The 26,660-nt window shown below is 44.0% G+C and overlaps 1 protein-coding gene and 1 long non-coding RNA gene across 3 annotated transcripts in view; both read left to right on the forward strand.

Moving 5' to 3' along the window:
* LOC138973953 (enolase-phosphatase E1-like) overlaps nucleotides 1–18,671 on the forward strand; it is a 33,583-nt gene extending 14,912 nt beyond the window's left edge. Inside the window, exon 2 of one of the 2 annotated variants that reach the window (XM_070346653.1) lies at nucleotides 16,676–18,671. In XM_070346653.1, coding sequence (XP_070202754.1) covers nucleotides 16,676–18,474 — 1,799 coding nt within the window. In that variant the 3' untranslated portion in view covers nucleotides 18,475–18,671. The remainder of the gene's footprint in view (nucleotides 1–16,675) is intronic. The other variant, XM_070346654.1, reaches the window with a different exon arrangement.
* Nucleotides 18,672–19,627: 956 nt separating this feature from the next.
* LOC138973956 (uncharacterized) overlaps nucleotides 19,628–26,660 on the forward strand; it is a 50,456-nt gene continuing 43,423 nt past the window's right edge. Inside the window, exon 1 of the long non-coding RNA XR_011458236.1 lies at nucleotides 19,628–19,687. This is a non-coding gene — a long non-coding RNA (uncharacterized lncRNA). The remainder of the gene's footprint in view (nucleotides 19,688–26,660) is intronic.

The following is a 26,660-nucleotide window of genomic DNA, read 5'->3' on the forward strand; positions in this document are numbered from 1 at the left end:
CACTTGCATATTGGGACACTACTAATTGTGTATTTCAATCAATCAATCAATCAATCAATCAATATGAGGCTGATATCGCGCGTATTCCGTGGGTACAGTTCTAAGCGCAGGGATTTTTTTTAATTTTTAATTTTGTAAAAAAAAAAATGTATGCAATTTATATCGCGCACATATTCAAGGCGCAGGGATTTATTTATGCCGTGTGAGATGGAACTTTTTTACACAATACATCACACATTCACATCGGCCAGCAGATCACAGCCATTTCGGCGCATATCCTACTTTTCACGGCCTATTATTCCAAGTCACACGGGTATTTTGGTGGATATTTTTATCTATGCCAATACAATTTTGCCAGGAAAGACCCTTTTGTCAATCGTGGGATCTTTAACGTGCACACCCCAATGTAGTGTACACGAAGGGACCTCGGTTTTTCGTCTCATCCGAAAGACTAGCACTTGAACCCACCACCTATACTAGGTTAGGAAAGGTGGAGAAAATTGCTAACGCCCTGACCCAGGGTCGAACTCGCAACCTCTCGCTTCCGAGCGCAAGTGCGTTACCACTCGGCCACCCAGTCCACACCTATTCAGTTATAATGCATCACGCTACCTGCTCAAACTCCGTCTCCAGTTGGAAATGTCCTCCCTGTCCGAAACCCCGCTCCTACCATCAGCACTGCAAAGCGGTCTTGCGCATCTACGCGACTTTGTTTGTGTGTCTGTTTGTTAATGTGTGTGTGTGTGTTTCGATGTGTGTGTAAATGTGTATGTATGTGTCTCCTTCTCTCTCACACACACACACACACACACACACACACACACACACACACACACACACACACACACGCACACACACACACACACACACACACACACACACACATCCACGCAACTACGCACACACACTCGAGCTCAGATTTAGGCTACACTCTCTCTTGTTCTCTCTATCTCTTTTTGGTTTTTCTTTGCCGGAGGGGTACTTGTGCACCAAGTGCACCCCCGCCCTCGTCCACCCCAGGTCACACACACACACACACACACACACACACACACACACACACACACACACACACACACACACACACACACACACACACACACACACACACACACACATGAGGTAGGGATAAACACACATTTTGCGCCAGTGAGGTTAGATTGGTGAGATGGGGTCTGAGGCTGGTTTCGGCGGTTTGCCTTGTCGAGTCAACTTCATATAGATCTGTGTAGGCGATCAACAACCCCAACCGATCTGGATCTGTTCAAGTCAAAAGTAAAGTCAAGGATACGAAGAAGTTTACCGAAAAACATCGGTCCCAAGGACACATCATGTCATGTTGTAACTTGTCAAAGCTCCATCTACACTAAACCAAACGGGAATCATCGAAGATCCACGCAACTCACTGCAATGTCGAAAACGAACTCATAATGTCACCGCAGATCTATATATAGTTGGTTTTGGTTTTGTGTTGCAGCAAAGAAACTAAGCAAATCTCCGGCTTTTATTGCACACTGAAAAATCGTTCATTTAGCGTGTTATTAAAATATATTTATTTGAGGTTGCAAGGCAATGGCATCGCTGAGATGTACTCCTTCGAACACACGACACAGGTTAGAAATTGACTGCATTTGGGCGCTTATTTTTTACGGCCAAAATAGGGTGACCTTTTTGACGGGTTTATTGAAAAATCACTTCGGGGGCAGGTCTAAAATCCTGTGTACAGTGCCAAATCATACATCATTCAAAAGAGCAAAGCATGTTCTTTATTCTGACATATGGGCTAGGGTAAGTCATATATATAATAAATAGACAGTATCTGTCTATTATATCTTTGGGTAAGTGTATTCCATTCCTTCGCTAGTCTCGTCATTTACACTTGCGTGAAAAAGGCAATTTTGAGTCTGTTTTCCATAAAAGACCTGGGATATTTGTAGAAGTCAAACTAACAACTTACACACGGTGTGTCAACTGATTCCGTTCGTCCACCAGATGTTTCCGTTCATCCGCAGGATGTTTCCGTTCATAAAGCCTTATTTTCGTCACTTGCTTGGGGAAAAACGTTGTGGCAAGTCGTGTGGAGCGCGCTTGTGTGATATTGAAAGAATAGGGTAGCGAAATGGTTGGGCTATGTGTACGATAAGTCCCAAGGTGCTAGTAATCCTAATGATAACACACGCGGGCCGAACGTGGCAAAATTGCCAGATTTTTTAACATTTTCTTGTTTTTCTCGCTCTGTTATCGAATCTGACCCCTGATTTGCACATGATCACCAAAACCATTGCCTGTTACGACATTTCGCTTGAACAGAAGTGTATAGAAACCCATGGCTTTTGTACAATCACTTGTCTTTTGAAAACATGCAGATTCCGTTCATACTCCATGTTTCCGTTCGTACAAAAGTGCATGCTTCCGTTCGTACGAAAAGCGTTTCCGTTCATACACATTCGTTAGATCAGAGTGAAACAGTCCCCCACTACAAGTTATGTGTATTCCAATCGTCTTCAAATAGCACAACGTACGAATGCGTGTGATATTGGACCTATGTGAACCATAAGATTAATTGAATTTGTGTCCGTTCGTACTGATTTTGACGGGAAAATGTGTCCGTTCGTACCACTTTCATCAAATTGTTTCCGTTCGTACGCTTTTCATGACGTTTGTGATTTTTGGTAGAAAGCTTGTGCAATTAGCATTTTAATACCCCTAATTCGACTTATGTATAACCCATAATTCATGTTGTTCATGAGTGCAACAACACGCGACTGTGGCTTTTCTGGTGCAATACCATCCCTGTTTATAATCTTACTAAAGAACACACATTTTGATAAGTGTGTCTTCGTTCAGTTTCCTTACACAATGTCATTTCAAAGATCTGAACTCATGTGAAACCTGTTTAAAATATGTACTCTTTATTTCTTGAAAAAAAAGATGCTGTGTGCTAAAATCGGCGCATGTGTAGAGTTTGACACCCTCATGGCGGCTGATGTGGGCATGATAATCCCCTTTGATTCGAAAGCCCTTTCCGCAGGTGTCACATGTGTAGGCCCAGCCTGGGTCTGCTGCATGCTTGTTTTCTACATGTATATTTGTATGTTTCCCTTGGTTGCAAAGATTGCTCCGCATTGATCGCACACATGGTCCTTCGTTTTACATTTAGTCAAGTTTTGACTAAATGTTTTAACATAGAGGGGGAATCGAAACGAGGGTCGTGGTGTATGTGTGTGTGTGCGTGCGTGCGTGCGTGTGTGTAGAGCGATTCAGACCAAACTACTGGACCGATCTTTATGAAAATGTCCATGAGAGTTCCTGGGATTGATATCCCCGAACGTTTTTTTCGTTTTTTTGACTCACATGCGAAGCAAAAGTGAGTCTATGTACTCACCCGAGTCGTCCGTCCGTCCGTCCGTCCGTCCGGACGTCCGGACGTCCGGAAAACTTTAACGTTGGATATTTCTTGGACACTATTCAGTCTATCAGTACCAAATTTGGCAAGATGGTGTATGATGACAAGGCCCCAAAAAACATACATAGCATCTTCACCTTGCTTCAAGGTCAAGGTCGCAGGGGCCATAAATGTTGCCTAAAAAACAGCTATTTTTCACATTTTCCCCATTTTCTCAGAAGTTTTTGAGATTGAATACCTCACCTATATATGATATTTAGGGCAAAGTAAGCCCCATCTTTTGATACCAGTTTGGTTTACCTTGCTTCAAGGTCAAGGTCACAGGAGCTCTTCAAAGTTGGATTGTATACATATTTTGAAGTGACCTTGACCCTGAACTATGGAAGATAACTGTTTGAAACTTAAAAATTATGTGGGGCACATGTTATGCTTTCATCATGAGACACATTTGGTCACATATGATCAAGGTCAAGGTCACTTTGACCCTTATGAAATGTGACTAAAATAAGGTAGTGAACCACTAAAAGTGACCATATCTCATGGTAGAAAGAGCCAATAAGCACCATTGTACTTCCTATGTCTTGAATTACCAGCTTTGTGTTGCATGACCTTGGATCACCTTGACCTTGGGTCAAGGTCACATGTATTTTGGTAGGAAAAATGTGTAAAGCATGTGAGTCGTATGGGCTTTGCCCTTCTTGTTGATAAATGTCTTTGATGACGTCATATCCGGCTTTTCGTGAAAGTTGAGGCGGCACTGTCACGCTCTCATTTTTCAACCAAATTTGTTGAGAATTTGGTCAAGTAATCTTCGTCAAAGGCCGGACTTGGGTATTGCATTTCAGCTTGGTGGCTTAAAAATTAATTAATGACTTTGGTCATTAAAAATCTGAAAATTGTAAAAAAAAACTTTTTTTTATAAAACGATCCAAATTTACGTTCATCTTATTTTCCATCATTTTCTGATTCCAAAAACATATAAATATGTTATATTTAGATTAAAAACAAGCTCTGAACATTAAAAATATAAAAATTATTATCAACATTAAATTGTCGATATCAATTTAAAAACACTTTCATCTTATTCCTTGTCGGTTCCTGATTCCAAAAACATATAGATATGATATGTTTGGATTAAAAACACGCTCAGAAAGTTAAAACGAAGAGAGGTACAGAAAAGCGTGCTATCCTTCTCAGCGCAAGTACTACCCCGCTCTTCTTGTCAATTTCACTGCCTTTGCCATGAGCAGTGGACTGACGATGCTACGAGTGATACGGTCTTGCTGAAAAAGTGCATTGCGTTCAGTTTCATTCTGTGAGTTCGACAGCTACTTGACTAAATGTTGTATTTTCGCCTTACGCGACTTGTTTAGTGGTGTGCTGGTGGCAAGCGCCGTTGGCTCTGTGCTGACTTCAACGTTGCCACTGATGTCCAGTGTACTGGCGTTGATTACTGCCTCCTCAAGAATGGAAAGATGCACGGCCATTTGAAAGTAATCTAAAAACAAGCCGCGAAAGGCGAAATTACTACATTTAGTCAAGCTGTCAAACTTACGAAATGAAACAGAAGGCAATACAGCTTCGTCAATCCCCGTGACAAGGAAAAAGCTCACTTTTCACGTGAAAACGAAGTGAAATTGACAAGCCGGAAAAGCGTGGTAGCTTCTATTGCGCAAAGCAGAAGAGTACGCTTTTCTGTATTCTTTTTACATTTAGTCAAGTTTTGACTAAATGTTTTAACATAGAGGGGGGGAATCGAGACGAGGGTCGTGGTGTATGTGTGTGTGTCTGTCTGTCTGTCTGTCTGTGTGTGTGTGTGTGTGTGTGTGTGTGTGTGTGTGTGTGTGTGTGTGTGTGTAGAGCGATTCAGACTAAACTACTGGACCGATCTTTATGAAATTTGACATGAGAGTTCCTAGGTATGATATCCTCAGACTTTTTTTCATTTTTTTGATAAATGTCTTTGATGACGTCATATCCGGCTTTTCGTGAAAGTTGAGGCGGCACTGTCACGCTCTCATTTTTCAACCAAATTGGTTGAAATTTTGGTCGAGTAATCTTCGACGAAGGCCGGACTTCGGTATTGCATTTCAGCTTGGTGGCTTAAAGATTAATTAATGACTTTGGTCATTAAAAATCTGAAAATTGTAAAAAAAAATTTTTTTATAAAACGATCCAAATTTACCTTCAGCTTATTCTCCATCATTTTCTGATTCCAAAAACATATACATATGTTATATGTGAATTAAAAACAAGCTCTGAAAATTAAAAATATAAAAATTATGATCAACATTAAATTTTCGAAATCAATTTAAAAAACACTTTCATCTTATTCCTTGTCGGTTCCTGATTCAAAAAACATATAGATATGATATGTTTGGATTGAAAACACGCTCAGAAAGTTAAAACGAAGAGAGGTACAGAAAAGCGTGCTATCCTTCTCAGCGCAAGTACTACCCCGCTCTTCTTGTCAATTTCACAGCCTTTGCCATGAGCGGTGGACTGACCATGCTACGAGTATACGGTCTTGCTGCGTTGCATTGCTTTCAGTTTCATTCTGTGATTTCGACAGCTACTTGACTAAATGTTGTATTTTCGCCTTACGCGACTTGTTAATTTGTTGAACTTGTTTTTGAATTCAAACATAACATATCTATATGTTTTGGGAATCAGCAAACAATAGAGAATAAGATGAACTCATTCTTGGATCGATTACTCACATTTTAATTTTAATTAGCATTTTGAGATTTTTAATGACCAAACTTTTGTTATCATGTTTTAAGCTTTGAAGCTGAAATGCAATCCCATAGTACAAGCTTTGTCGAAGGTTGCTTGGCTAAAGTTTTAAAATCAATTTGAAAAAAAAATGAGGGTGTGACAGTGCGGCCTCAACTTTTACAAAAAGTCGGATATGACGTCATCAAAGACATTTATAAAAAAAAAGTAAAAAAATAAAATGCTGGGGATATCATACTCAGAACCCCTCATGTAAAGTTCCATGAAGATCGGTCCAGTAGTTTTTTTCCGAATCGCTCTACACATACACAGACACAGACACAAACACACAGACACACACTCACACATACACACACACACACACACACACACACACACACACAGATACACACACACACACAGACAGACACATACATACAAACAGACACACACACACACACACACGCACACACACACACACACACACACACACACAAGGTTCGTACAGGTCATGGAAAACCTGGAAAGTCATGGAATTTGATTTCTAATTTTCCATCCCTGGAAATTCATGGAATTTCAATTCAAGCCATGGAAAGTCATGGAATTTAACAAAAATAGAAAAAAAAAACCAAACCTTTAACACGCCAGCGGCGATTTTCGTCGCCCAGTCAGACCCCCCCCCCCCCCCCCCCCCCCTTAGCCAGCCAGCGGCGATTTGTGTCGCCAGCACAGGGCTTGTTCGTTTTTGCATACGAGAATAATGGTATTTTTAACGGCACTTGAGCCAAAGCGAGGCTCACTTCCTTCTGTTATCTCGTCGTGTCGTCTGCGCTGCATTTGAGTCGGTTTCGTCGAAGTTTTCTGCTTTTGTTTTTGCATCGATAAAGTACTTTAGCGCTTCGACAAGCAAGATGGAGGATGATGAGTTTGAAACTTTCTTTCGAGTTGTTTCTTGACAACAAAAAGTATGCGGAATTGGAACGAATTACTGAGGAAGATCTTCGCAATGAAGTGTGTATCGCGTTAAAAAAAATGACAGTTCGTCAAGTCACAGTGACGGTTACGAAACGGAATTTACGAAAGTGCAGATGGATACAAACAGTGGCTGGTCCAGTTTAGTGAAATGACAGGACCAGCAAACATTACCGATAATCTGACTGCGTAGCAAATGCTTGACTTGCTTGTCGAAGAGACACTGCGTAGAAACTGACTCAAATTCAGTGCAAAGCAAGCCAGTGCCAAAACTGGCAGTGACAAGACGTACAAAGTGTGCGTGTTCGGAAATGGCGACCTGTGGATTTAGTCATGGAAAATGTTATTGAGGCTCATGGAAAGTCATGGAAAAGTCATGGAATTTTGTTTCTAAAAACCAGTGGTGATCTATGCCGACCTTAGTTATTTTTACACACACACACACACACACACACACACACACACACACACACACACACACACACACACACACACACACACGCACATACACACACGCACATACACACACACATACACACACACATACACACACGCACATACACACATACACACACACACATTCACACACACACACACACAGATACACCACGACCCTCGTTTCAATTCCCCATTTATTTTAAAACGTTTAGTCAAAACTTGACTAAATGTAAAAAGGACTGATAGTGCCTGGATAATGTGTTTCTTAATTTGTCTAAATTCTGCTCATGAGTATCACACACTAACGCCGTGCTCAAGGGAGGTGCTGGCATTCTGATCCAGTTCCCTGGGGGACATACAGCTATATCCAGCGTTGCCACTGGCAAACACTGCACAAACCATAAAGCAGAAGCAGAAGCTCTCATGCAGTCCGCCTCCTTGGTTCACTGGGGACAGTTTCATAAGCCAGAAACACAGTCGACCAACTGCAGTTGTCCGAGAGAACCACAGTAATCCGACGTTATCGGGTTCCACGAACAAAATTTCAGTCGGCTGACTGCGGGTCGTCTCACCGGAAGTCGGCCAAACACGGTGATGCTCTCCCCCCAACACTGTGTTCGGCTTACTGCGGTAAACCGACAATAAATGTAATTATCCGCACAATCAATGGCAGAACGCTCACACTTTTTGGGATTGTGAGCCAAACCTTGTGATTGTTATTTGACATGTATCTATTAGGAATTTCGCAGAAATGTATTTTAAACTACTAGGGTTTAACGTCGCCTGTATTTAGGCCTTTAGCTCCCACGGCTGTCGCTACGCTGAGTGAATCAGCAAGTTCACGTGCGCGTGTCGCTGTGTACTCAGGCCTGTGTCCACTGCGTCAGTTCGCTGCCAAACTCACGCGAGTGCTCACACAAAAAAATGTCAAGAAACAAGCCGAACTGCCAAGATGGGAGAGGAATTCTACTTCGAAGAGTGGTGTAATTCGAACAGTCTAACAAAAACTTTGCAGGCGTTGCAAAAGGAAGACATTGTGTCTGAATATCTCCTCTCCACGCTGACAGAAGAAGACATGGCCACGCTGGGTGTCACGCTTGGTCAACTCAAGGCTCTCCGCACGGCGATTGGAACCTTTCAAAAAGACACGCGTCAAGCCGGCATCGATGACCTTCAGCAAGTTCTTACAGCCGGCGAGGGGGGCGCATCCAGTTCCATCCCCCAGATTACGATGGCAGACATCAGAAACGGAACGGCACTGACGGACGCTGGTAAGCGTTTTGACGAACTTTTTTTACGCGACCCACAGCAAAATCAACCACAAACAGTGTCCACCCCGCACGCCGATCGTTTTGCCTGTTTCGACCCCCGTCTGACACTCACAATCAAAGCGCATAAGAAGAAAACTGCTCACATCACTGACTTTCTCACTGAAAAAACAAAGAAGAGAAGACAAGCGCAGAAGAAAGAACTGATAGTTGATACAGAGCAGCGACTGGTTGTCCGCACGGACGATTAGCACCCCTACTCCGGCATTCGTATGGAGGAGTGGGTGGCAGCGAACTGTAGACTAATGAACAACCTTTTGCAGACGGGGGCCTTGCCGCGCCAAGACGTCGAATTCTACCTGGCCCACACCGTCAACGTCATGGAGTATGCCGAACGTTACAGCTTGGAGTCGGTCCTTGACTTCGACTACCAGTATCGTGAGCTGCAGGCGGGGCACAGCTTCCCGTGGGGCACGTACCCGCCCTACATGGAGGCGAAGATGGAGCCCAGAGCACAACGCAGCACCCCAACAGGTTCGCAGCGGCAGGCCGTACCCGAGTGCAAACAGTTTAAGGCACGCGGTTCGTGTTCCTTTGGCAAGGCCTGCAAATATCGCCACAACCAACTCTCCAACGCACCCAGCGACCAGTCACCCCAAACCAACCCCCCAACAGCTTCCGGCGGGCAATTCGGGTCTGTAAAAAACGCTCCCCCGCGCCACTGAGCCAGCCAGTGCGTGAAGCGGGCCTCGTGTACGAAGCCTGGCACCGTCTGCTGCCCGCGGACTACCCCAAAAGAGACTACATCCTGGAAGGCGTCAAAGAAGGCTTCAGCATCGTCGACGTTGACGACATCACCGACAGCGTGTACCAGAAAAACTACAAGTCAGCGACAGAGAGCGCCACCCGTTATAAGGTGGAGAAGCAGATTAAGGTGGAGCTTGAGCACGGACATTATAAGCAGTGTGACAGCAAACCCACCATCGTGTCGGCTCTCGGCGCTATCCCCAAGAAAGACGGTGATAAAGTGCGCATCATCCACGACTGCAGTCGCCCCGTCGGCAGCGCCTTAAATGACTTCGCACACAGCTCGCCGTTCCAGTTCCAGAAGCTTCAAGATGCCGTAGATCTCATCACACCAGGCTGCTATCTCGCTAAACTCGACCTGGCCAGCGCATACAGGTCAGTGCGCATTCACCCCTCCAACTATCCGGCTACAGGCGTAGCCTGGAACTTCGATGGATCGCCAACAGAGACTTTTATGGTAGACACTCGTCTGCCCTTCGGCGCGCGGCGATCCCCCGAGGTATTCCACGAACTTTCGCAAGCCATCCGCCACATGATGCATGCTCAAGGCCACAAGGGTGTGGTCGCCTACATGGACGATTTCCTGCTGACTGCTGAGACCTCCGAGCTGTGTCAAGCCGCGCTGAACGCCCTCATGCGTTTAGTGAGGCAGCTTGGCTTCGCCATCAACTACTCCAAGGTGGAGGGCCCTACCCAGCGTCTAACCTTCCTGGGCATCACGCTGGACACCGTCGCTATGACCATGGAGCTGCCCGACGCCAAGGTGAAGGACCTCACGCAAGTCCTGCAGGGCGTCTTCTCCAGCACCAAGGTCTCCAAACGCCAGCTCCAGAGCCTAGCTGGGAAGCTAAACTGGGCTTCTCAGTGCATCTACGGGGGCCGCTTTCACCTTCGGCGGCTCCTCGATCGCATCGCTACGCTGCGCTGCCCGTGGCATCGCCCCAGAGTCACCAAAGAGATGCGCCTCGACATCGACTGGTGGCTTAGGTTCTTGCGAACCTTCAACGGTACCATGCCACTAGTCGATTGCCGACCAGCCACGCCCATCAGCATCGACGCTTGCACGGAGGCGGCGGGGGCGTTCAACCAGGGCGATTGGGTCTACACGCACTGTCAGACCCACTGGCCTCGCGCCACCTCTTTGCACATCAACTACAAGGAGGTGCTCGCCCTCGAACCGGCGGTCACTCGCTGGTCTCACCTGTGGGCGGGCAAGAAGGTGTTCGTCCACTCCGACAACCAGGCGGCGGTGGCCATCATCAACAAGGGCTCGTGCAGAGACAGCTTCGTCATGCAGTCCTTGCGCAGGGTCTTCTGGGCTTCGGCCACTTACAACTTCCGGCTGAAGGCGGTATACTACCCCGGCGCCAGGAACGTCGTTGCAGACGCAGTCTCCCGCCTTCACGAGTCGAGAGGTCACGAACGCTTACGAAAATTGCTCGTGTCTGGTAACTGAAACTGCTAGTCACCCCCCCTTTTGACAGTCATGTTTTTTACCTTGTTTTTATTTTATGTGTAGATTATTAAGTGATGTCTAGGGACTGTCTGTATGGATTGGTTGGTAGATTATTAACAGACTTTGTGTTTTTATTACAGACTCTGTGGACAACTTACTCCAAGTTTTAGATAAGGAGGTTCGGGACTATAAATCCATGACCTTTGCGCCTTCAACCAAAAAGACGTATCAGACTCATTATAGAGCGTACATTACGTTTTGTGAACATATCGGGGTCTCCCCTGTGCCTGCGTCACCGGCAACGTTGTGCCGTTATGTAGTATTCCTGGCACGCTCCCTAAAGTACACTTCCGTGCGTCAGTATCTGAACATTGTGAGACTGCTTCATTTAGAGTGGGGCCTTGACAACCCCCTAGAGAACAACTTTTCACTGGACTGTGTGTTGAAAGGCATTAGAAGAGGCCTAGGTGATTGTCCTGCTCGAAAACTGCCTATTACGCCAGAGCTGTTGCAGACTACCAGATCTCAGCTGGACCTTAGCTCCCCTTTTGACTGTTCAGTGTGGGCCGCATGCCTGGTGATGTTTTTCGGCATGCTTAGACGGTCCAATGTACTCGCGCCGTCAGCGAGCAAGTTTGACAAAACCAAACACTTGAGAAGACAAGACTGTGTGTTCTACCCAGACGCTGTGCGCATCACCATTAGTTGGTCCAAGGTTATTCAGTTCAAAAATCGCACTTTGACACTGACTTTCAGGAGGATGCCCTCTGCTCTGCTCTGCCCGGTCGCTGCGATTTTCCAAGCTTTCAGGCTTACCCCCCACGCCCCGCCCGACGGCCCCGCCTTCGTGGCCTCGTCAGGCAACCCCCCCTTCTCCCCCCTGACCCCCTCGTCCTTCGTGTCAAAAGTTAAGCAGTGCCTGCAGCAGGCAGGTGTTGATCCCAAGCAGTACGCCGGGCACAGTTTCCGCAGAGGGGGTGCTTCCTGGGCTTATCAAGTCGGTCTTCCGATAGAGACAATTCGCCAGATTGGAGACTGGCGCTCATACGCTTGCCTAGCTTACATTGCCATCCCTGGTAATCAGATCTCTTCCGCAATCGCACAGATGCAGTGCGCTGTCAACACGTAAAAGGGACATTTAATCTGTGACAGCGCACTAAAGGGACTTTAAAGGTAGAGTGAGTGAAGTGGATTTGGACAATTGGGCCAAGACAGGATTATCCATACTGCTGTTGTGGAGTATACTATGTTTTGATATTTATGCGCCACTGTGGGATGTTTATTATGCGCGCAGCAAATCCCCAGGAAAATATGTACATGTCTTTTAATCTCATTTCAAGCGCGACATTTTGCATTATCTTATTATAGTATTTTATTGAAGCATGAATAAAGCTTCCAGTCACCCCCTCATCTGTGAGTGGTCTCCTTTTTGTTTAATAGGAATTTCGCAGAAATGTATTTTAAACTACTAGGGTTTAACGTCGCCTGTATTTAGGCCTTTAGCTCCCACGGCTGTCGCTACGCTGAGTGAATCAGCAAGTTCACGTGCGCGTGTCGCTGTGTACTCAGGCCTGTGTCCACTGCGTCAGTTCGCTGCCAAACTCACGCGAGTGCGCACACAAAAAAATGTTCCCTCCCTCCCACCCTTTTGAGCTTAGTGTGACTGGAATGCCTTATCCATTTTAATAATTATGAAGAATTAACAGCCTCTGCACGTATTTTTTTATATGCTTGGTTGTTGTATGGTGTTGGTTATGCTTATGTTACAAGAAAGAAATAATTATGTGCGTGTGTCTGAGTATTAATTGGTTGTGTGTAGTTTTTTTTTTTTCCTTTGTGGGTTTTTTTTTTTTTAGCGCGTATGTTTGTGTGGGCCAAGACAGGATTATCCATCCTGTTGTGGAGTATACTATGTTTTGATATTTATGCGCCACTGTGGGATGTTTATTATGCGCGCAGCAAATCCCCAGGACAATATGTACATGTCTTTTAATCTCATTTCAAGCGCGACATTTTGCATTATCTTATTATAGTATTTTATTGAAGCATGAATAAAGCTTCCAGTCACCCCCTCATCTGTGAGTGGTCTCCTTTTTGTTTAACATGACGGTTGTCCGCGGGTGGCTCATGAAACGCGCTTTTCGGTGACCCGGCGATCAACCACAGTCCATCGACTGGGCAGTCGATGGACTGTCAGTCGGTTCACTGCTATCTTATGAAACTGGCCCCAGGACTCCGCAGACCCTTGCTACCAAGTTGTCTTCCTCTCGGACGCCCTTTCAGTCCTTCAAGCCCTAGAGAACGACAAACTCCCACAGCTGGCCAAAGCATTACCTATGGTCAGACAAACCGCAAGAGTTGTCCTGCAGTGGATACCAGCACACTGTGGGATACCAGGAAATGAAAGGACAGATGAGCTGGCAAAGAAAGAGCCGTGGAAGACCAACCTGAAAACAGTGTCAGCTTTAGTGAGCAGAAGACAATCATCAAGGCATTGATGAGGCCAAGGACACACAGAGATGACTACCACACAATGTCCAGAGAGCAGCAAGTCAACCTCATCAGGCTGCGTACTGGCCACAACAGGCTCAATGCTCACATGAACCGAAAGTTAAAGCTGGCGCCATCACCAACCTGTGCCTGCGGCCAAGAAGACCAAACAGCGGAACACATCTTACAGCGATGTCCCTTACTAGATGAGGAACGAAAAGAAGTGTGGCCGTCACCAACTCCCTTGCAGACCAAACTATACGGCAGTCAACAGGAGTTGAAGAAAACGACAACATTTATCACCAGTGCTGGACTGATCGTGTAACCTCTGCGAACGCCAAGAAGAAGAAGATCACAGGTGAAGCAAATGGCATGATAGGAGTAAATACAAATGTACATGTTACTTAGTTGCAGTGCTGCAAAGCAAGCAACACTGCATAAATCAATCTTCGTTCTTATCAAAACACCCAGAAAGCTCCGTCACCGAACATATTACTGAAAAGCGTACGAACGGAAAGAATTTGATGAAAGTGGTACGAACGGTCACATTTTCCCGCCAAAGACATTACGAACGGACACAACTGTTTTATGCAAATTCAATTCATATTATGGTTCACATAGGTCCAACATCACACGCATTCGTACTTTGTGCTATTTGAAGACGATTGGAATACACATAACTTGTAGTGGGGGACTGTTTCACTCTGATCTAACGAATGTGTATGAACGGAAACGCTTTTCGTACGAACGGAAACATGCACTTTTGTACGAACGGAAACATAGTGTATGAACGGAATCTGCATGTTTTCAAAAGACAAGTGATTGTACAAAAGCCATGGGTTTCTATAAACTTCTGTTCAAGCGAAATGTCGTAACAGGCAATGGTTTTGGTGATCATGTGCAAATCAGGGGTCAGATTCGATAACAGAGCGAGAAAAACAATAGCATGTTAAAAAATGTGGCAATTTTGCCACGTTCGGCCCGCGTGTGTTATCATTAGGATTACTAGCACCTTGGTACTTATGCTGATGGGGTCTATTTCGACCAAAAGAGTGGGATTCCCTGTATGTGGAGTTCCTGGAGTGGGATTCCCTGTATACAGGGAATCCCACAGGGTGGAGTTTTTCAATAAAACATGCAAACCATACTCGAATTTCTAAGAAATATCAAACAAAATTGAAAAACATCAAATTCTACCGATGTCGCCAAGCATCACGTGACTTTCAGCGATATCAGCAACACGCTACATGAACTAAATCCTGTGGTATTCCCTGTATACAGAGAATCCCACTCCAGGAACTCCACCTACAGGGAATCCCACTCTTTTGGTCGACATAGACCCCATCAGCGGTACTTATCGTACACATAGCCCAACCATTTCGCTATCCTATTCTTTCAATATCACACAAGCGCGCTGCCCACACGACTTACCACAATGTGTTTCCCCAAGCAAGTGATGAAAATAAGGCTGTATGAACGGAAACATCCTGCGGATGAACGGAAACATCCGGTGGATGAACGGAATCAGTTGACACACCGTGTTACAGTCCAGCCTCTCAGCTTTCGTTCCATGCAAATTGATTGTCTGTACGTATAGACTGAGGGGTGCCCAGAAATGATTTGCAATCACAACATTCACAGACTTCAAATACGCCATTGAAAAACTCGTGTTTGTATGTCAGCGCAAGGTTTAGGACAATTCCGTCTTAGGCGTTTGGGCTGTAACGCTTTGGAAAACCATTAAAGTGCCTGTCAGGAGAGTTGTTTCAATTGACAGGAACAACTAGGAAAAGCTTTTGCGTGGGAAACGAATTTGACTAAATGCAAGAACAGTCCCCGGTCTTGTATCAAGCATGTTAAAAAAAAGTGTCGGTACTTTGAGATGTCAACACATTCACGTGTTATCGGTGGTCTGATAAGCATAACGATTTTGAGCACACTGCATACATGTGTTTTGTCCATGTACCGTACGGTCTTTCGGATCTATCAGTTGCTTCTTCCCGTTTACTTGGTTTGCTGCCGCTGGGTAGTTGTTTCCCAAAGATTAACCTGAACAGTATTCTATGTTGTACAGATTTTAAATCTTTTTCTGTTTGTGATTTTACAAAATACTGAGTTGGTTATAACCTTTTGGAACTCGCCAATGACCGTGTGTGAAGGTCAAGGTCCTGGAATGCTGGTAAACATTGTTGATACTGTTGGCTATCAGTATGTGCAATATGATAGCTTTACTTGCTTTCATCTCTGAAATGTGTTGATGTCTATGAAAGTGGGGAATGTAAAATGGCGACCGCAAAAGTTAGGGGGTAGGGTTGGGAAACTGCCTGCAGTTTCATTTTTTGGGCATGGGACTTGATATTTAAATGTTCACCATAGCTCGAGAAATTAATGAGCTACAACATATCAAATTGTAAGGAATTCGGAATTTCTCTGAGGCATGTTTTTACTTCTCTATATGAAGAACAATGTAATTGCGCTAAGTAAAATTCATCAAAAAAGACGGTATAAAACATACCAACGTGATTTGAAATGTAATGTCTTGCTATGTTCTTATAGGTATAGCATTCACTTCCTCCCACAATTATCTAGCAAGTGGCTACTACATTCGTACTGTCGAATATTAGCCGTTATCCTTATGTACCCATTTTCACAAAATCAGAAAGCACACGGTTATTTAAAAAAAATCACAACAAATCAAAAGTTCATGGGACTAGAACAGTTCTCTGTAGATATTATGTAATGTAGACATAATGTTCTTTCTCCCACAAAAGTATTACCAACTTCTAATTACTCTGACCATAATTATGCAGATCCCTTAATACTGTGATTGATGTGCACTTTAAGCTCACTTATACCAAGTCTAAATCTCATAACAGCGTCTCTATGACACTTTTGATCTATGCAGTCTAAATAAACTTCGGGGACTCGCCCTTGTTCACAGACCCGGTATTTGCAAAAACGGTACGTCACTATCGTTTATGCGGGCTTGCCAGTTCTGCCTGTTTATGTCCCGCACTCTCTTCTTAAATAAGTTGAGAAAAATAGGCTAATTTTAGAGTGAACATTTCATAATGCGTTACCTTAGTAATGCTGTTATACGACTTAATTGCTTCCTATTTCCAGCAGGAGGCAGCACCGATGATTCACGAGCCTCCCCTTTGCCCAGCTCACACAGTGCAACGCCCAATGAAGAAGAGTCGCACAAGACGCCGTCCCATCCTAACGACCAGAAGACCCGTGTTCCTCTCTCTCTGCACGACCAGAGTGAAGGAGACACTGCCGCTCGTCAGAAGGTCAAGGCCACAAAACACGCGGGCCCCGTGTTGTCTACCACGGAGTATATCCACAGGGAAGACCAGGCATTGGACCTTCGCTTGAAAAATGATGACAAGTTCAACGAAACGGCCAAGATCCGGAGCTATCCTACCAACGGTCGCACAGAGCCGAAGAAAACCATGGCGTTTATGAACGAAGCAAGCGGTCGCAGCAAGCCAAAGAAAACCATGGCGTTTGGGAATGAAGAAGGCAGCCGCAGAAAGCTAACGAAAACCATGGCGTTGTGGAATGAAGAAAACGGTCGTAGCAAGCCAAAGAAAACTATGGCGGTTTGGGACCAAACAGAAGGCCGTTGGAAAGAGGATGTCTCACCTTCTCTGAAGAAAACCAGGGATGAAAGCGGGACCGTGTCCCGACGCCCACAGAAAGGCTCCATCAAAGAAGCACCAGGAAACGGTTCTATCGAAGCAGCACTAGAAAAAGGCTACAATAAAGAAGACCCAGTAAAAGGCTCCGTGAAAGAGCCACCAGAAAAAGGCTATATCAAAGAAGCGCCAGAAAAAAGCTACATAAAAGAAACACCAGGAAAAGGCTTTGTCAAAGAAGCGCCAGAAAAAGGCTCCATCAAAGAAACAATAACACAAGGTTCCATAAAAACACAAAAGGACCAAATCCAGAAAGACCACAACAAAAAGCAGGCTGTCTTTACCAATCTCAAAAATAACCTTGGTCAAGCACCTGGCTATACGTCCGATCCGTGGAGACAAGATGTCACAGAAAAGGGAACAACAGCTTCTCCCCTCCAGCGAGACCAGGAAGGAATGGATACAGTCGCCCTGCCTCTGAGGAACAGTAAGATCAAAACGGAGCCCGTACCACATCTCGACAAGACATACGACCATGGAAATGGCACAGCCTTGCCCCCCTTTGGGAAAGGGCACAGTGGAATGGCCGCAAACAAAGCCACCAACGAAGCAGATACCAAACAGAATCCCCATAAAGGACGTGCGAACTTAAGTAGTTCCGCGGCTCAACTGCCACGGAAGAAAGAGAGAACGCTGGCCGTGGAAGAAGGAGGGAGCAAGATGGAAGCGGAGACGATGTTAGCTGACAGCAAAGCGACACCACACAAGATGGAAGCGGAGACGATGTTAGCTGACAGCAAAGCGACACCACACAAGATGGAAGCGGAGACGATGTTAGCTGACAGCAAAGCGACACCACACAAGATGGAAGCGGAGACGATGTTTACTGACAGCAAAGCGACACCACACAAGATGGAAGCGGAGACGATGTTAGCTGACAGCAAAGCGACACCACACAAGATGGAAGCGGAGACGATGTTAGCTGACAGCAAAGCAACACCACACAAGATGGAAGCGGAGACGATGTTAGCTGACAGCAAAGCGACACCACACAAGATGGAAGCGGAGACGATGTTAGCTGACAGCAAAGCGACACCACACAAGATGGAAGCGGAGACGATGTTAGCTGGAAGCAAGGCGACACCACACAAGATGGAAGCGGAGACGATGTTAGCTGACAGCAAAGCGACACCACACAAGATGGAAGCGGAGACGATGTTAGCTGACCGCAAAGCGACACTACACAAGATGGAAGCGGAGACTATGTTAGCTGACAGATAAGCAACACCACACAAGATGGAAGCGGAGACGATGTTAGCTGACAGCAAAGTGACACCACACAAGATGGAAGCGGAGACGATGCTAGCTGACAGCAAAGCGACACCACACAAGATGGAAGCGGAGACGATGTTAGCTGACCGCAAAGCGACACTACACAAGCGTTTTGTGACCAGACCCGCCCCCCGCCCAAAAAAGAAGAAAAAAAAATTAACAAATAGTAAGTTACAGCATGTTTTACCACAAATGCCAGCTTGAAATGTTGGCTCGTTTAAGGGGATACTAGTGTATTTAAATCCCCCGTGATATTCATTACAAATTGTTTGCACATGTTCCTCTACGCATTATTTAACCATCTGCAGAACATCTGTAGACAAAAAAGGTAAATACATCATTAACTTTTTTTACAAGTTTGTTTTTTAGATTATCAAATATGATTTTGAGGAAAACACTGTGAATGTCAACGTGATGGTAACTGACGTTTTTTTTTTAGCTTTAGAAATATTCGTCAAATAGCCCTATGAAAAATCGTCCAAACGTGTTTCAAGCAAATGCTTTCAAAATGTCTGCACCACTTTTCATAACCATCCGTTCAGTAGTTTTCGAGAATTGCTTTTCACAGACACACATGAGTCAGGTGACAAACATCACCCCATGACCCAGCATAATGCTTAACAGACCCAATGTAAAGGTTTGTTGGGGGACAATGAACATCCGGTTAAAAAAAAACGTGGAGAGACAGCGATAGGTTCACAATCACTTTTAGCCGTGGAAAAAAACGTGAAGCGATTACGTCCCTTTCTTTCTTAAAATTGTATTGCTGTGTTTGTGAGAATAGTGATCTTGCTGGTATGTTTCATCAAAACTGTATTGCTGTGTCTGGGAGAAGGGTGCCCTTGCTGGAATGTTGCATCATGATTGTATTGATGTGTTTGTGATAAGGTTTCTCTTGGTGAAATGTGTATGCATGTATGCATTTATGTGTCTGAGAGAAGGGTGCTTTTCCTGTTATGTTTTTTCATGACAGTATTGCTGTGTCGGTGAGAAAGACCCTCTTGGTGGTATATGTTTCATCATGACAGTATTGCTGTGTTTGTGAGAAGGATGCTCTTGCTGGTATGTTTCATTATGGCGTGATTGTTGTGTCTGTGTGCAGATGATCCAGACTGTCGCTGCGAGCTTTGTGACATTGGGAGCAAGTATAATGGACTAAAACGTAAGTTTATTTTTGCAGAGAGAACGATTCATATGCAGCATGCATTCTCTCTGTCTCATGTCTTAGTAACTCTCATATCATAATTGCACTATGTTTGCCTACAAAGACAGTTAGCCCTGTTAGCACACTCTGTAGCGCTCCGTACTGCTCGTCCGGTAAAGTCGGGTTCGAATCTGTCGGCACACTTTTTGTTCAGCATACCCAGCATATATCACACAACTGCAGCTACGTAATGATTCATCTTTAATCTTAGAAGTTCTGTAATATCTGCAACATGGTTTGTATGATTGCCGCACTAGTAAGTTGCTTCCCCCGAAATTTATATTCTATTTTTTGGTAACATCACGCATTAGCTCGTGGGAAAAGTCCAAATGGAGCATTTATCATCGCGAGTCTACTTCAGCCAATAGACATCCTCTGAATAATAATATCCTCATAGTCAAAAGACTGTCAGTAAATAATGTATATCAGTTCACACACACACACACACACCCACACACACACACACACACACACATACATACGTACATACGTACATACACACACACACACGTACATACACACACACACGCATGCACACGCACGCACGCACACACACACACACACACACACACACACACACACACACACACACACACACACACACACACTGTCTCTCAGAGTCACACACCCAAATAGTCAATACCTTCCTCGTCCAAACCCTGGGCTAATATATGTGTGAATATGACAAGAGATAAACTGAAATCGTTGATGAAATTCTGATGAGACTTGAATAAAGAAAATAACAAGTCGCGTAAGGCGAAATTACTACATTTAGTCAAGCTGTGGAACTCACAGAATGAAACTGAACGCACTGCATTTTTGACTCACATGCGAAGCAAAAGTGAGTCTATGTACTCACCCGAGTCGTCCGTCCGTCCGTCCGTCCGTCCGGAAAACTTTAACGTTGGATATTTCTTGGACACTATTCAGTCTATCAGTACCAAATTTGGCAAGATGGTGTATGATGACAAGGCCCCAAAAAACATACATAGCATCTTGACCTTGCTTCAAGGTCAAGGTCGCAGGGGCCATAAATGTTGCCTAAAAAACAGCTATTTTTCACATTTTTCACATTTTCTCTGAAGTTTTTGAGATTGAATACCTCACCTACATATGATATATAGGGCAAAGTAAGCCCCATCTTTTGATACCAGTTTGGTTTACCTTGCTTCAAGGTCAAGGTCACAGGAGCTCTTCAAAGTTGGATTGTATACATATTTTGAAGTGACCTTGACCCTGAACTATGGAAGATAACTGTTTCAAACTTAAAAATTATGTGGGGCACATGTTATGCTTTCATCATGAGACACATTTGGTCACATATGATCAAGGTCAAGGTCACTTTGACCCTTATGAAATGTGACCAAAATAAGGTAGTGAACCACTAAAAGTGACCATATCTCATGGTAGAAAGAGCCAATAAGCACCATTGCACTTCCTATGTCTTGAATTAACAGCTTTGTGTTGCATGACCTTGGATGACCTTGACCTTGGGTCAAGGTCACATGTATTTTGGTAGGAAAAATGTGTAAAGCAGTTCTTAGTGTATGATGTCATTGCTAGGTTTAGTTACCCTAAAGGTCGAGGTCAAGCATGTGAGTCGTATGGGCTTTGCCCTTCAAGTCAAACAGTTTATTTACCAAATGCAAAGCACAGGATTTTGTTATGGTGTATGCATAAAACTTCACACTCCTTCCACACGCATATATCACAACAACTATGTACAGACAAAGTGTTCAATCTCACTGGGCCCACTACGTGTGCACACCAACCAGACAGTTCAAAACGGACTGGTTGTTCCTTTAGCACCAACCAGACAGGAGCAATCACAGGTTGCATGGATAAAGATAAATGAATTCCCTAAAAATCATATCTAAAAATATAGTCATCAATATAATAAATCCGAGTACATGCTAACACAGTTATTCAAGGGACACAACCCTTACATCTATTAAGATATTTCATTTAAGGATACTCGATCCATTTCAAAACTTTAACTGACACATATCACAGATCTAACAGATCTAAGAACGATCCACCATTGAGGCCGCAAGGACTGCCTCAGGAAAGAAACTGTTTCTGAAACGAGAAGTCCTGCTCTTCAGAGCGCGGAAGCGCTTGCCTGACGGGAGGAGCTCGAACAGATGGCCGGCTGGGTGAGATGAGTCTGCCACTATACCCCTAACTCTCTTTGCTAAACGTGAGCTGTACAGTGAGGCGACTGACGGAAGTTCGCAACCCACAATACGAGACGCTTGTCTGACAATGCGCTCCAGCTCTTCCTTGTTCCTAGCACTGGCACCGCTAAACCACACGGTGACTGAAAAACACAGAATGCTTTCTACAGTGGCCCTATAGAACTGCTTTTGGATGGCTTGGTTCAGTCTAAATTTCTTCAGCTGTCTAAGGAAGTGAAGCCTCTGCTGACACTTCTTGATGATGGGCTCTGTGTTTTTGTCCCATGTGAGGTCGCTCGAGATGATTGTGCCTAAAAATCTAAAGGAGTCGACCTGCTCAACACTTACACCGTTGATCTCTAAAGGGGTGAGTGCGAGTTTGTTCTTTCTAAAATCTACAATCATTTCTTTGGTTTTAGAGACATTGAGCTCTAAGTTGTTGTCAGAGCACCAGCCAACCAACAATGACCGTAGTCCGCCGCTAGTGCAAAAGGCAGTGAAAGTGACGAGCCTGTTCAGCGCTATAGCGGTTGCGCTGCGCTGCATAGCACGCTTTACTGTACCTCTCTTCGTTTTAACTTTCTGAGCGTGTTTTTAATCCAAACATATCATATCTATATGTTTTTGGAATCAGGAACCGACAATGAATAAGATAAAATTGTATTTAAAACGATTTCGGAAATTTAATTTTAATATAATGTTTATATTTTTAATTTTCAGAGCTTGTTTTTAATCCAAATATAACATATCTATATGTTTTTGGAATCAAAACATGATAAAGAATAAAATAAAAGTAATTTTAGATCGTTTTATAAAAAAAAATAATGTAACAATTTTCAGATTTTTAATGACCAAAGTCATTATTTAATTTTTAAGCCTCCATGCTGAATTGCAATACCGAAGTCCGGCCTTCGTCGAAGATTGCTTGGCCAAAATTTCAATCAATTTGATTGAAAAATGAAGGTGTGACAGTGCCGCCTTAACTTTTACAAAAAGCCGGATATGACGTCATCAAAGACATTTATCGAAAAAACTAAAAATATTTGGGGATATCATACCCAGGAACTCTCATGTAAAATGTAATAAAGATCGGTCCAGTAGTTTACTCTGAATCGCTCTGCACACAAACACGCACAGACACACAGACACACAGATGCAGACACAGACACGCACAGACACACACATAGTCACACACACAGACAGACACACACACACACACAAACACACACACACACACACACACACATAGACACACACACACACACACACACACACACATAGACCACGACCCTCGTCTCGATTCCCCCTCTATGTTAAAACATTTAGTCTAAACTTGACAAAATGTTAAAATTAAAGAACAGGAGCAGAAAACCATACATTCTTTGTTTTTCCATGCGAAACACACAACGTCTGTTGGCTTATAAGTTATACAATCAATCAATCAATCAATGAGGCTTATATCGGGCATATTCTGTGGGTACAGTTCTAGGCGCTCTGCAGTGATGCCGTGTGAGATGAAATTGTATACGGCCAGTCTATTATACAGTCTAATCCATCATCACGTAGTCCAAGTATTGGTGCTTCACTACTGTAATACTACACATATTGCTACTTGGCCTATGCACATTTTGTGAAAAATGCTCGCTCTTTATAGATGGCACCGTGGATGTTCTCTTGCGGTAAGTGTTACGAAAGCGTGTTTGTACTGTGTGTACTGCCTGACACCGTCTGTGGCCAGAAACTGATGGTTTACGGGAAGCGGAGTGGGCCTTCAAAGGGCAGCTGTTGGATTCTGGCTCTCAAAATCCGTTCAGCAGAATGAGTTCTCATGTTTCTGAAACTATATCTAAAAGTTACTTGGTGATTATGAAAGCTTGATAACACAAGTCCCAATATTTTAGACATGCTACAATGCCTTTAATCGATGAAAGTTTGCGTTCTTGGCCGAGTCAGTCAATGCAGCCGGCTCAAAAATTATTTCCCTTGGTTGCGTGACGTCAGCAGCAGAATTGGTCGGGTGGAACGGCGCTCTCTTTGTGTCGTGCTTTGAGCGCAATCAAGTAGTCTAGTCATGCCCTCAAGCATATATGTAACCTAGTGCCAAATGTAGGGGAGTGTCCCTTTCTCTCTCTATAAACTCAAACCGGTGCAACTGAATTTCACGCACTTTTGAATTTTACGCTATGAATTTCTCGCATTTCTTAACACATGAATTTCACGCAGGTTTCCAGTTAAAATCTCTCCTTACTTGTCATTTAAATTTCACGCACACGCATGCACATATCCCCCCCCCCCCCCCGCATCGGTGTGTTTGTGAGTGAGTCCCGTGTATAGACGCGTGAATACAAATCACAATTCAGCAAGACACGAATACCAACAACCAACATGGGACATCCGTGGGAGTTTATACGTCACGACGGTTCGCTCACAACTCACAAATCACAATTCAGTTCAACTACACGGCTCATTTCGCCATGGCACAGCAAGAGACGAACATCACGATTACAACAACCAACAGGGGAAATCCGGCAATTCTCAGCCGTGGGAGTTTATACGTCAAGGACCGTGAAACCAAGAAATCAAAGACATGGCGTTGTTCGATACGTGGATGTCCAGCGCGCTTGAAAACAAGTCTCGACTTGAAGGACCCGATTTACTCAAATGAGCACCATCATGAACTAAAGACAGAGAAAGAATTTCGAAAACAATGCAAAACAAGAAATTCCTCCGAGGTAGAAAAAACACCCCCGTTGGTCAAAGGGAAATAACCATTCTCACTGCCACCAACTGAGAAGGTTATTTCCCTTTGACCATTAATATGTCCCTCTATAAGTCCTTGTAGAATTTTAATCCACCAATAACTCCCTAACCGTGTGTTTGACTGGTCCCAATTTTTGTAAGGACCGTCTCAGGAATGTATAGAACATGTTCACTAAGTTTGGTGACGATCGGTCCGTTCATTCTTGAGATTTATATGCGAACACAAACACACACGCAAACAAACAAACAAACAAACACATCAAGCGAATCCTATGCACACCCCTATACCGGGGGTGTAAAAACGTGCAGCCAAGGATCTATTTCAAAGGCCGGCAAAATTGGTGAGGAGAGAGCTAGGGAAGTTGCCAGAAGGTAATGACTTTGACATGCGTGACGTTGTGTACGTGAGATACGCGATGTGGAATTAGAGAAAGAATCACATGCCAAAACAACCCAAGAATAGACTCGAAACACATGAATATATTACCCAATATGGACTTTTATCTGAACACAAAGAACACAAAGAAGACTCATCATCGGTCACGAGCAACTCTATCTCATGTACACACACCCCAACGCATACACTACATGCGTGATTTTCAAAAGCTCACATGCGTGACTTTCAAAAGCTCACTTGCGGGAAATTCAAACCATCAAATGCGGGAAAATCAAATGCGGGAAGACGAAAAAAAATTCAAATGCGTGAAATTCAAATGCAGCCACTCAAACAGTCAAAACAAATGACACCGGTTATATTACCAGGTTCTTTTATTTCTAAACGGTGTAGGGAAAATGTGGGTAAAATGGAGGGTTTACATCCAATACAGAGACCCTAATCTAGAGAAGAATCCGACCAACCAGGTCACCGAACCGAACTACTATCCGGAACAATACTTCCAAACACATTCTTTAAATCCTCTCTCCAAAACTATACTCTAGAACTATACTCCAGAACTATACTCCAGAACTATACTCTAGATCCTCACTCTAGAACTATACTCCAGAACTATACTCTAGATGCTTACTCTAGAACTATACTCCAGAACTACTCTAGATCCTCACTCTAGAACTATACTCCAGAACTATACTCTAGATCCTCACTCTAGAACTATACTCCAGAACTATACTCTAGATCCTCACTCTAGAACTATACTCCAGAACTATACTCTAGATCCTCACTCTAGAGCTATACTCCAGAACTATACTCTAGATCCTCACTCTAGAACAATACTCCAAAATACATTCTGGATCCACACTCTAGAATTAGAACACAACAAAACAAACAATACCCTGAATCCTTACTCTAAACTCTATTCTAACCCAAAACAATCCTCAATCTACAAAAAACAATCTACAAAACCGCATCTACAGAATCTAACTGAACCAATCTGCTGGGCCATAGACTATCATGCCTCACGCCTCACGTATCACGTCTTGTTTTGGTAGGACATCACACCTCACGCCTCACTATGTTGATGGTTTGTTATTGATTGATTTTTAGCGCTCGAAAATGGATTCTTCAGATGAAAACAAATTTCTGGACAATTATCAGTGTATGCTCTCGGCCATAGCCTATTTTGTTTGCCACGTCTGTGTCTGTTGGATTTTCATTCAAAAAATCAATCAAAACTAACCTTTTGGCGGTCGAAGTAGTTCATGTAGATCTTCCCACACCTGGTTTCGTTGATCCTTATCCTTATAATCAGGATGCCTAGGATCCCAAAGTAGTTGCCTCGCTCTAACCAGCTCAATAAGATCTCCATCCTCATATCACGTCTTGGAAAAAGTGAACCTTCCCACTTTCCTCTTCACGCGTGATACGTGAGGCGTGAAGCGTGAAGTCGTATGGCGCTTCACGACAGAAATAACGTTGGTTCATTTTTCTATCACGTGAGGCGTGAAAGTCTATGGCCACTGGGCCTTACGAAACCCCATCTACCAGATCTAACTAAACCAATCTTACAAAACCCCATCTATCAGATCTAACAAGTTTC

Source organism: Littorina saxatilis, linkage group LG8 (genome assembly GCF_037325665.1).
Source record: "Littorina saxatilis isolate snail1 linkage group LG8, US_GU_Lsax_2.0, whole genome shotgun sequence".
Classification (NCBI taxonomy): Eukaryota; Metazoa; Mollusca; class Gastropoda; order Littorinimorpha; family Littorinidae; genus Littorina; species Littorina saxatilis.